At 43.9% G+C, this 12,158-nt stretch overlaps 1 protein-coding gene across 1 annotated transcript in view; it reads right to left on the bottom strand.

Moving 5' to 3' along the window:
* Window positions 1-483: 483 nt before the first annotated feature.
* The window catches only part of LOC139157587 (deubiquitinase DESI2-like), a 53,244-nt gene continuing 41,569 nt past the window's right edge, over window positions 484-12,158 (bottom strand). The window contains exons 5-6 of the mRNA XM_070734499.1: window positions 6,581-6,722; window positions 484-726 (exon numbers count right to left, since the gene is read on the bottom strand). Of these exons, the coding sequence (XP_070590600.1) occupies window positions 484-726; window positions 6,581-6,722 (385 nt within the window). The remainder of the gene's footprint in view (window positions 727-6,580; window positions 6,723-12,158) is intronic.

Below are 12,158 nucleotides of genomic sequence, written 5' to 3'. Positions count from 1 at the left end.
ACGCAGAGACAGTTAAGTGGCGTTTGCTGCTGGTCTGAGGGAGGAGAAAGTTGAGGCTGTAGTTTCGGTTCCTCTTTTCAATATTTAAAGGAGCCTTGGAGGAATGGGACAGAAGGCCTTCTGCATGTGTGGCCAGAGTTAGAGGATTAAAAGAGTTCCAGATGAAGCATCTGTCCCTCAATATGGCTTCTTTTCAGGGCTGCTGCGTCATATTCCAGAGAGCGTAATACTTTTTGCTTCGTTTTCGCAATGCGGAGAATGTCAGCTCCAGAAGTTTAATCTCAAGACACCGTGTTGGTAACAATTCTAAATGTAGCTTTAAGTAAACGGCAGTCCTTTGAAAAAGAGGCAAAGGTTTCAGCTTGTCCTGGCAAGAATGCTTCACCGGTTCTCGGGGAAAAGATCGAGCAGCTTCGGGAAAAGACGAAGGAGCAACCAGTAGGGCAGGGGGAACGTTTTGAGGGCCGCTTCCATGGGAAGAGTTCAGACCCTTGTGTGCCGGCAGGTTCGCGAAGGTCCTGGGGCGGAAGCAGCTGCAGACGTCGATGGCGATTCCTCATACGTCGTGTCTCCCTGCTCTTCCTTATGAAGGCCAAGGTTGATGTGAGTCTGCAGAGCGGCGGGGGTCAGCCATTCCTTGGGGAGGCAGCTTTGCAGGAAAGGAATGCAGGAGCTAAAGTAGGCCAGGCGGTTCACCCAGCGTGGGATTTCCTTCCCGCATAGGATCTGAGGAACGAGAGGGAAACAGACACACACGCAAAACAATTATTGTTCCGTTTGCAGATAATTTGCCATCTTTTTTTTACCTCTGGCAATAGAAAAGAAAATTCATGGCCTTGACCATGAGGCATAGAAGCAAGAAAAAAAGAATCCAATAAAATTTACCAACCAATAATTGGATGGGGCGGTGGGCAGGGAGCAAGGTGACCTTTCAACCAGTTAGCCGACATAGTTTAATCTACTGCAGTGGTTCCCAACATGGGGCCCGTGCCCCACAGGGAGGCAATTTGATTTTTAACGGGGGGGGGGGGCAATTGGAACTTTGTTTAAACCAAGTTAATGGCTTTTTAGGCTTCCTCTGCGCAAGTTCACTTTTTGAATAAGAAGAATTATATATCACTGGTGGGAGAAGGGCTCAAGATTTCAGGGATGCTTAGGTGGGGCCTGACCAAAAAAAGGTTGGGAATTATTGATCTACTGTATTTTTCGGAGTATAAGACACACCTTTTTCCTCCCAAAAAGAGGCTGAAAATTCAGGTGCAGCTTATACTCAATGTAGCTTTTTTCAAAGTTTTTTTTTCCAGCCCTAACTAGGTGCTAATGATCTTCCCAGCTCTTACCTTACAGGTTATTTCATTGTTACTCTTTGGGAAGAATGTTTTCCAAGCCCTAAGTCTTTGCAGTGTTTTTTTCATTGCTCTAATTTGCTCTGAATGTTTCTTTCCAGCCCTAACCAGTTGCCCTTACCCGCTTGCAAACTCTTTCATTGTTACTCTCTGCCAATAATGTTTTCCAAGCCCTAAGTCTTTGTGGGTTTTTTTCATTGCTCTACTTGCTCCAGATGTTTTTATTCCAGCCCCAACCAGATGCTAACAATGTTCCCAGTTTTTACCGGCTTGCAAACTCTTTCTTTGTTACTCTCTCTGAATAAGGCTTTTTTAAAAGCCTTAACCAGGGGTTAAAATAATGTGCTGAAGCTGACCAGACTAAGGATGCTAGCCAGATGAATATCTGGTAAGCAGATTCTTTTCCCTATTTTCCTCCCTAAAAACTAAGGTGCATCTTATTGTTGTGGTTAGCTCTGGCCCAGCTCCTGCCCCAAGGACTGTGGATGTGGGGGAGACATCCACATGCTGCAGGCCTGTTTTGCCCCCGGTGGAATCTGCTGATGAAGGCTCCTCTGACCAAGAAGACATGAGTGACAGGGAGGAGGAGAGTGTGGCAGACAGCTCAGAAGGAGATCAATTATCTAGCTCCTCCTTGGATTCAGAACAAGAGTTAATGATACAGCCACCCATGCGGAGAGCGATGCATAGGCAACAACAACTGAGAGATTATTATCAAAGAAAATGAGGCCACCTGTGGTTGGGTGGGGCTGTGGTAATTAGTGAGGCTGCTATAAATAGCAGCCTGTGGGTTTGGCCATTGTGGAGGATTATCTGATCGTTGTGTTTCGTGACTGCTTTACTGACTTTGACCTTTTGTGTGCTGATTTTCCCCCGCTTTGAAACTAAACCAGAGCAAAGTGTGTTTCACTTTGTGAAAGAAGAAGGACTGTGAATTGCCTCACAGCTGCAAGCTAAGTATCACAGAACTGATAAGGGACTTGTACAAATTACCAGTTTGTTTGGAGACGAGTGCTCTTTGCTATACCAAAAGAGGGCTTGGATTAAGTGAATTTTCATTATAAAGAACATTGTTTTGAATTTTCAAACGTGTGTGTGTCTGAAATTGTATCTGTGCATTTTTGGGAGTATTCTACCAGAGAGCTTGACAGAACACTTATACTCCAGTGCATCTTATACTCTGAAAAATACGGTATGTTTAATCCTTACACTGAAGAATCTTGAGAGTTAAAAATTACTCGTACCATTGATTTATGAATGTTACTATTCTTCAGACCTTACAATTACGCTGAAAATGGGGTTGCCTGTGGGAAGGGGTACTCTGCTGTGAACTTCCCTGCAGAGAAAAACAGAAGCTTACAGGAATCAATAACATCTGGAGAAAATGGCAGGATACCATGTAGTTTATTCTGCAGGCACATTCCAGAAATAGAGCAATTTTCTTCCTGCGGTGCTAAGATGATGTGATGAATGTGATGAACGTGAGTCCTGCATTGCATACCAGGAAATCTTATTCTACGGTGTGCACTGAAAGATTTAAATGAGTACTTGATTTCCTTCCAAAAGCACTTGGCCAGGAGCTTTCTGTGGTCACATGGTTTCCGGTTTTAGGATCGTCTAAAAAAATAAAAAATAAAAACCCAACCCAACAACAATAACCTCATCTAAGCTCTCTAATTGTCCTTTTGGGTCTTCCCTCCTCTTACACCGAAGCACAGCACGAACATGATGCTTTTTGCTTTGTTTTCTTCCAGGTCATCAGGTTGTCTCCATTTCATCCCCAGTTCATGCCTGAAGCTACTTAAAGTTGTTGCAGACTGATCTGGTGTTACTGTGGTGTTTTCTCTTTTAAGTAAGCAACAGGTTCCACCAGGGGTTTTGTTGTTGTGGATGAAATCTGCATCACGTTATGGTGCACTCTGATGATCCTGAAGAGATGTGATGAAGCCAGGATCTTTTGGGCACTTTAGTCGGTACAAGTATGCCCCTTCTCCTCTGGCCCCTACATAGTAACTTACATGGCATTGAAACAGATTACCGTATTTTTTGGTGTATAAGATGCACCTTTTTACCTCAAAAAGTTGCGTCAAAAATGGGTGTGTCTTATACACCGGATGTGGGGCGAGGATCAGCAGCCACGGGGGCTGTTCCCAAGGCCACCCAGAAATCATTGGCTAGAGGCCAGCAGCTCGACCCCAGGAATGAGTGGGGCATGTGGCAGCAGCTTTGGAGAAGTGGGCGGGCATCACCTCAATGCATCCAATTGGTGGAGGAGCCCATGGGGCAGCTTCGATCATCCAATGGGATGGGGCTCAGCTCCATCAGCCCCCCCACCCCAATCTCTCACCTTTGGGGGCCCTTTGGGAGGGTGCAGCGATCAGCGAAGGCACTCGAAGCAAAGCTTCCTCCGCTCAGGAATTCTGCAGCTGGCGCCTTCTGCTTGGAGCTTCACTGACTGCTGCACCCTCCGAAAGGCACCCCCAAAGGTGGGAAATTAGGGTGGGGGCTGATGGAGCCGAGCCCCATCCTGCTGGATGATCGAAGCTGCCCCGCAGGCTCCTCCACTGGCTCGATATGTTGAGGGGACACCCACCTGCTTCTTGGAAGCTGCTGCCGTGCACCCCATCTCAACTGCCTGGCAGCAGGCTTTCTGGGCATTCCTCCCAGGGTCCCTGCCGGCACTGCCCCAGCTGTGGCGGCAGCTGTCCTCAAGGACCACTGCGAAGACTCTCCCTGTAGAGGGCGGGCTCATTCAGGCTCCCTAGCGCCGCCGCTTCTTCCATGGAAAGGCAGCAAAGGGGAAAATAAGCCTGTCCCCCGCAGTTGCCTTTTCATGGTGGCAGCAGCAGAGGCGGCGCTCGGGAGACTGAACGAGCCCGTATCCCAGGACCTGCCAGAGAAGAAAACAAGGGAACTTCTGGTGGGCCCAGTAGGTTCATGTTTCGCCCTCTCCAGGCTCCAAAGGCTTTCCTGAAGCCAGTGGAGGGTAAAAATGCTCTCCCGCATCCCCCCGGAGGCTCTTTGGAAGACAAAAGCGCCTTCCCAGAGCCTCTGTGTGAGTTAAAAATCAGCTGGCCAGCACTCATATGCACGACAGTTGAGCTGGGCTGGGGCAACAGTTCGCGTGCCAGGAGATATGGCTCTGTGTGCCCCCTGTGCCCCCTGTGCCATAGGTTCGCCATCACTGGATTAGTCCAATATATGAGCCCAGCCAATTCTTTCCCGAATTCTGCTTATGATGTGTATTTTGGCAAAGGGACAGGAAACAATATGATCCCTTTAGATGGTTTTTTTTTCTGACCCTGTTTTTTGTTTTGTTTTATTATTTCCTTAGTGCATTGCACTTTTTAAAAACAATTATTAATCATATGCACCACCCTCAGACCATTGCCAAGCAGGCAGCTATAGAAATCAATCACTTAATCTACTTTACAATGCCCAGAATGGAAACCATGGTGCCAATCTCTTAAAGAAAAAGTTTTGTCACTTAGAGAACACTGCTTTCCATAAATCAATCAAATCAAACAGAGCAAGCAAAAAAAAAAAGCCACAAAAAAGCCCAAGTGCCTTCCAGTAATAGCACTTGATTCTTCCACTGATGTGTAATAATTTCCAGCTTAATGTACATTTATTTAGCTCCTTTCAAAAGCTAGGGAAAGAGAGAGGGAGGGAGAAAAGGTACAGCAAATGAAAAAAATGCCTTGAGATTCTTAATTCTGCCTAATTCTATCGCACAGTCTTTTGGGGTGGGGAGAAAGCCACATGACCCGCCTACACAGCCCAATTCTCCATTGCAAAGGAAATTTGAATACGTCTCAGTAATCTGACCTCTGAAACCGCAGTTTCCTTGCAGTCATTTGTAAGGAAGCAATCAACCTGCTTTTCCATGGCAAAATGCCGCTGTGGAATAGGCATTGTGCACCTTCTGGGGAAAAGAAAATTAACCCTTTCCTTCTTGCCACTTGATTTCCTCTTAAGTTCCCTTTGATGTCTGCTAGTCTTATAAACCCAGATCTCGTCTTGCACTGTATGTCTGTATCCTCAGTCAGCAGGGGATTGCGACTGGATACCTGTAGAAATTATTTGGGGCAGTGGAGGGGAGAGAATGAGGCATCTGCTCCACTTTCAGAGAAAGCAAGTTTTCCAGCTGTGGTCCTAGAGACCATCCAGCAGGTCAAAATGACTGATCAGGCTTTTTCCCCTTTTCCATTCTCATTATGTAAAAAAAATAATAAATGCACAGCTATTCCACGATGGTCCAGAGACACATAAATAACTCAGGAAATGGGAAAGTGCTACAAAAAAATTGCAGTTGGTGACCTTTTCTGTGACACTTCATTTAGATGGTACCTACAAATATCAAAGAGATAAGTCAAGAGAAATGAGATGTGGGGTTCCCCTCCCCCTCGGCTTCCTTTTCTTTTTTTTAAAGAGGAAAGTATCCAATCCTTACCTGATAAGCCCTACTTAATAATTTCAAGGCTCAAGAAAAGCAAATGAATGCCATCCAATCATTTTGTTCCTAATCCTTCGTCTTAGGAACACATCAACCAAGACAATAATTGTCTGTAGCAAGAATAGGATTGATGTGTCAATTGTGTTTGCCTGTGGGTACCAAACGGCACAGGGGACATATCCAGTGAGCCTCTTATCCTCTCTAGCTGGACAGCTGCCAGCACTAACCACTAAAAGATACACTTTCTTTCTTTTTGTTCATGTTCGGTGATAAAAAAACGAGGAAGGCAGACAAAATATTAGGAAACATGAGAAGATTCTAAAGCAGTATTTCCCAACGTTGGCAACTTGAATATATTTGGACTTCAACTCCCAGAATTCTGGGATTTGAAGTCCAAATGTCTTCAAGTTGCCAAGGTTGGGAAACACTGTTCTAAATAATAAAAAGCAATATGTGGAATCACCATTATTTCCCTACATGAATAAATAAAGCAGGATAATTGCCCAGAACAACTTTGGGATCTGAATTGCACATCCTCTTTTGGATAGAAAGCCTGTAAGAAAATATCAGGGTAAGAAACTTGGAGTGTAAAAAATTCATCCTGGATTCTTAACAAACAGAGACTGTAGATATTAACAGGGCAGATGTGATGGTATCAGTTGTGTTATGATAAGGGATTCAGCCATAGCAATCTAATCATAGTGGAAGTTGTTTTGGCTCACAAACTGCCGGAGGATTATAAAGTAATACCCAGAGAAAGAATAAAAGGTGAGTCCACCTCTGCCAGAGCAGCTGAGAAGTGATTGCAATTCTTGTGCATGAGATGATAAGCATTGCCCTTGTACTCTTTGCCCAGTTCCTCCATGATTTTGTCCACATCTTCTTCAGTGAAGTCTGTGGTGCCCAAGGCAATGGATTCCCTAGTTGGAAAAGAAAAGAAAAGTCAAGCGACAAGGAATGGGCAGTCAGAGAGACAAGACACCAGTTGTGCTTTGAAAGGGAATCCTTGGGGTGAATTAAAATAGCCCAGTTTCTTGTTCAGACTTCTACATCAGACTAAAAGAAGATCCTTCTGTTCAAGGAATTGGATTAACTTTGAAGAGTGAGTCTTTTAAAGCAGTAGCATCTTTTTTTCAGGCTTCTTTAATCAAAAGCAGAAATGAATCGCTTCATCCAAATCTTTTTTCAAATTGCACCAGGGGTGGGTTCCACTTACCTTTGCCACCAGTTCACATAACGTGACATTTTGTGCCCGTGCGCATCCACCCATAGGATTTCACTTCCGCGCATGCTCAGATGATGGATTCTGCCCGAAACACAGCTGAGGAGCTAATCAGCTGTGCTTCAGGCAAAGAAATAAAGGTCAGTAATAACCCGGGGGTAGGCGGGAGGGCTTTTTTCAAAGCACAGAACAAAGAGAAGCCATCCAAATACAGGAAAATCAACCGAAAATTCAGGAAAAAAAAGATGGCAGCAATCATGGACTGGCACAGACAGGTCGCTAACAGTTCGGGCCATCTGGTCTGAACTGGGAGGAAACCACCCCTGAACTGCACAATGCATGCACACACACAAACACACACACACAAACACACACACACCTCAGTCTGTTTATCTGCCTGTTCTATCTCCTGTTTAATGAAGCCTTCAGTGAAGCAATACTATGCATTTAGATATCCTGTTAGATTAATTCACCATAGCATTCGCTTTAAATTCCCAAATAACTGAAAGCCATTGCTCTATTTTGTCTATTTTTATATCCCTTTAAACAAATAGCAACATATGGGGTGTAAATAGTACCACTATAATCATTTAGTATTTACATAGCATCTAATGTCTGCACTGACTATTTTAATACAGAATCTACATTCTCTTGGGGAAAAAATTATCCATGTCCCCTTCTGCCTCCCAGCAAATTCCTATTCAGAGTCTCAGCTATATGGAGAACAGCCAGCCAGCAAGGAACCTAATCCTATTGGGAGTTGTCTGGAACCCACCCGTGCTGGATTTTTGGCAAGGCCATTCTTTGAGATTCTCGCTACTGAGATTCAAATTTGTCTGTTGGCAAATGTTTCTTCCCCCACCCCAAAGCATCAATCATGGCAAGTGCCTTTCACATGGGTTGCGTCAAGTATTTTTATACCATCCTGGAAAGATAATTCTATGGCACATTGCTGATCTGTGCTGTTTCTGCAGCTTTGACTACTGCACAGCCCACAGCCCTTTCTGGAGTCATCATTCACGCTCCCGTTAGTCACAGCTGAATTACAGCAAGGTGCTCTACTCTGGGCTGCCTTTGAACATGATCAACAGTGGGAGTAAAATGCAGTGCATGGGAGTCGCTTTGGGGATATTGGCTCCTGATTTCAGGGGCCGCGTTTGTTGTCAAGATGTTTTATGAGCAAAATTCCAGATGATGCTTTTGACCAAGAAAGTCCTATGTGACTTCTGTCCAAGTAACCTTTGACACCATCTTCTCCAGAGAGAATCTATCATCTTTTACAATCATCTGAATTTTAGCACCAGACGTGCCCGAATTATGTTTGTTGGTATGGATGTTTGTTAGATTGGTTTGGGGGCGGGAATGTTTCCAATTGGGTTTCTTAGGGTCTTGGGGTTTTATTTATTGCTGTTATTATTTTTATTATCATTAGACTTGTATGCCACCCTTCTCTGAAGACTCAAGATGGCTCACAGGGTACAATACAAAACAATGTGTATACAAATCTAATTAAATAATAATAATAATAATAATAATAATAATAATAATAATAATAATTTATTAGATTTGCATGCCGCCCCTCTCCAAAGACTCAGGGTGGCTCACAGCAACAATAAAACAATGCAGAAAAAACTCTAATAATTAAAACTGTAGCTAAAACCCATTTTCTTAAAAACAATCGAGGCAACTACACAATCATACCCACTCATAACTTTAATGGTCAGAAAGGAGGATACATTAGTTGCCCCGTGCCTGGCGACATAGATAGGTCTTCAAGCTCTTGTGAAAGGCGAGGAGGGAGTGGTTCGAATCTCCGGGGGGAGTTGATTCCAGAGGGCCAGGGCCACCACAGAGAAGGCTCTTTCCCTAGGCCCCGCCAGACGACATTGTTTGGTCGACGGGACCTGGAGAAGGCCAATTCTGTGGGACCTGATCGACCACGGCAGAAGGCGGTCCCATAAGTTAATTAAAATGATAAGCTAAGATCCCACTATATTAAAAGCAGTCAATCAACTCAGTCACAACCACACATCACATTTAATAGTTGGGGGGACATGATCTAGTTATGCCTGGCGACATAAGTGAGTCTCTTGTGAAAGAGCTGTTTGACTTCTTTTTTTATTACTGTATCGTTGTATTGTTTTTATTGTTGTGAGCCGCCCTGAGTCCTACGGGATTGGGCGGCATATAGAAGTTGAATAAATAATTAAATAATTAAATTAAATCTTGTGCCTTCCGCTTCAAATATTAAATGGGTGGCTTTTTTCTGTAACTCCTCTCGCTCTTTGGTGGTGTTATCAGTGGAGGGTTTCTACTAGTGTGGTAGGTGACTCCGCACCACTAGTGGCCGCCAGATCACACAATTTGCAAGTGGCCACTCTGGTTCCAGTCCGCTGGACAGTGCCATCTTTTTTCTTGAATTTTTTTGGCTTTTTTGCTTTTTGCACATGCACGGAAGCAAAAAAAACGTTGAAATCGCATGTGCACAAGCGCCCCCTCACAAGATTTTGGCGTGTTTTTGCTTCCTGCATGGAAGCAAAATCACACGCATGCACAGGCGTGCCCAAATGAAGAAGGTGTGTGTGCAGAACACCGGTTTGCAAAATAAGTGCAACCCGCCACTGGGTGTTACGCTCAGGGATGGGCTACTGCCCGGATGGGGGGAACGCAGTGGGGTAGCAAAAATGGAGCTCCACCCCAGAGCGCCCAATTTGCACTGAAATATGTTGAAAGAAAATGCAGGGTGTCCTGCAAAAGTCACCCCCACGGTATGGTAGTAAAAATTTTGGTAGCCCTTCACTGGTTATGCTTTTTGCAAAGTGATGTGATGCTCTTCGCTAGCAACAGAACAATGGAGATTGTTGCCTGTTTAGGCTTTGGGATATTTTGCTCAGCTGTTTTCCCAAGGCTTCTTTTCAAACCTAATTAATTCTTATTGTTAAATTTCTTTCAGTTCTAGATCTTAAATCTTTCTTTCTTTATTAAGTTGTGTGCTGCCCGTCTTGTCTAGAAGCAACTCAGAAATAAATCTTAATTTGGTTTAATTGTTTTACTGTCGAAATTGATGGCTGATTATTTATTTTTTTTACATGAGCCACCCAAAGTTTGCTGAAGGGGGCAAGTCATAAATTATCAAGGAAATAAATCCATCCATATCAGTACTTTTTTCAACAGTGGCATTTTTGAGCAAATCTATTCCAATGTCGGTGTTGAGTATGAGATACACTTTATGTCGTTCTTGTTCCCTTATTTCAAAAACAATGTTATGTACCATTATTTATGTCGCAAAGAGTTCGTTCAGAGTGGTTAGTCCTGGATTTTGTATCTTTCTTTGCCCTGTGTTCTTGCCACTGACCTCTGTTTGGCTAGCAAAGCAAGCAAGCAAAGCAGAACAATTAGAGAAAGGCTTTGTGTGACAGCTAGCAGCTGATCCCCAGCTTGCTTTTTCTAGAAATTCCCTTCCCCCTTGAAATGTGTTTCTCCCCCTCTTCCGAGGTTCTTCAGGCACATCATACATTATTTATTTCAAAAGTTTCCAATATTAAGACTGAACTCTGTTGCCTCCCTCGGTTTGCTCTAAATGGGTTAGATCAGTGGATCAACGGCCTCCGTATTCAAACATTTGTTTGTCTCTTCAGATTCCTCATTTTTCTCGGTGATTTCATTTACTGTAGTTCAGCTTCCAATATGCTGACAGCTGCAGGGAGTTTTCTGCAATTCTTCCACATAAGAGAGACCAGGGTGGAGGATAACTGACCCTGAATCTAATGTGGTTTCTCCTGGTGACAAAGAAGCAATCTGGTAAGTCACGGGATGGACTGCATTTGTACAGTCCAGAGCATATCCTAGTAACACAAGGTGCGATTGTTGACTCAGCCTTTCATCCTTCCGAGGTAGGTAAAATGAGGAGCCATATTGTTGGGGGCAAAACGTTTACATTTAACCAATATAACAACTACCTACAATACTATCATATAACTCTTATTACATCCACCACTGCAACCACTAAGCTCTAACCACTAACTACAAACCACCCAACACAAACCACTCTATAACAATCCACTGTAACAAACCACTCCCATGCAAGGGTGTTACTCTTATTATATAGGTTACAGCCAATCAGATTGCAGCACATTTAGCAAACCCACGATTACATGCTGATTATGGCTTACATCAGCCTTTCCCATGATTTCAAATCATTTACTTGCATTGTAATATAAATAAGCTTATGCAGACTTTGTAAACCACTTAGAGAAGGCTGTAAAAGCACTATGAAGCGGTATATATGTCTATGTGCTATTGCTATTCACCACAGCGGTTTAAATGTGGGGGGAAGATGAATCTTGGGGGGGAGAGAGCATGTGAGAACTATATTCATGTGTTCTTATGCTTTTTGACTCAATAACTTACCATGGCTCTGAATTAAAAATGCCCGAACTGGTAGAGTCATTCAATGAATGGAGATAGCAAAGGGTGGGGTTTTTTGCCCTTTGGTTACAAATGCATGTTATAGATCAGTGATGGCAAACCTTTTTTTCCTCAGGTGTTGAAAACATTTGTGCACATGCTATTGCATATGCGTGAGTGCCCACACACATAATTCAATGTCTGGGGAGGGCAAAAATGGCTTCCCTTGACCCCCAGGCTCTCTGGAGACTGGAAATGCTCCATTTCCTGAATTCCGGTGGGCCCAGTAGGCCTGTTTTTCACCCTTCCCAGGCTCCAGAGGATTCCCTAGAGCCAAGGGAGAGTGAAAATGCCCTCCACCATCCCTGAGGCCCTCCGGAAGCTGAAAACACCCTCCCAGAGCCTCCACATGAGCTGAAAATCAGCTGGCTGGCATGGACATGTGCGCTCAAGCTAGGCTAGGGCAACAGTTTGCATGCCAGCGTGTGCCTGCATGGCTGCATGTGCCACCTGTGGCACGTGTGCCATAGATTCACCATCACTGTTATAGATGCATTTCTACATTACTATGCATCTCTTAGCATTGCATATAGTGAGTACATTCTTAACCAGCCATAAACATCACACAGTAACTCTCATTTTATCACTATAATAATCTCATAAAGGAGGTTGAGGGACAGAGACTGCTCTAAGGATTCAAAACAGGATTCAAAACAGGAAAAGAGTA

Source organism: Erythrolamprus reginae, chromosome 1 (assembly GCF_031021105.1).
Source record: "Erythrolamprus reginae isolate rEryReg1 chromosome 1, rEryReg1.hap1, whole genome shotgun sequence".
NCBI lineage: Eukaryota > Metazoa > Chordata > Lepidosauria > Squamata > Dipsadidae > Erythrolamprus > Erythrolamprus reginae.
The sequence above is the reverse complement of the archived record's forward strand: the minus strand, read 5'-3'. Positions and strand labels throughout refer to the sequence as shown.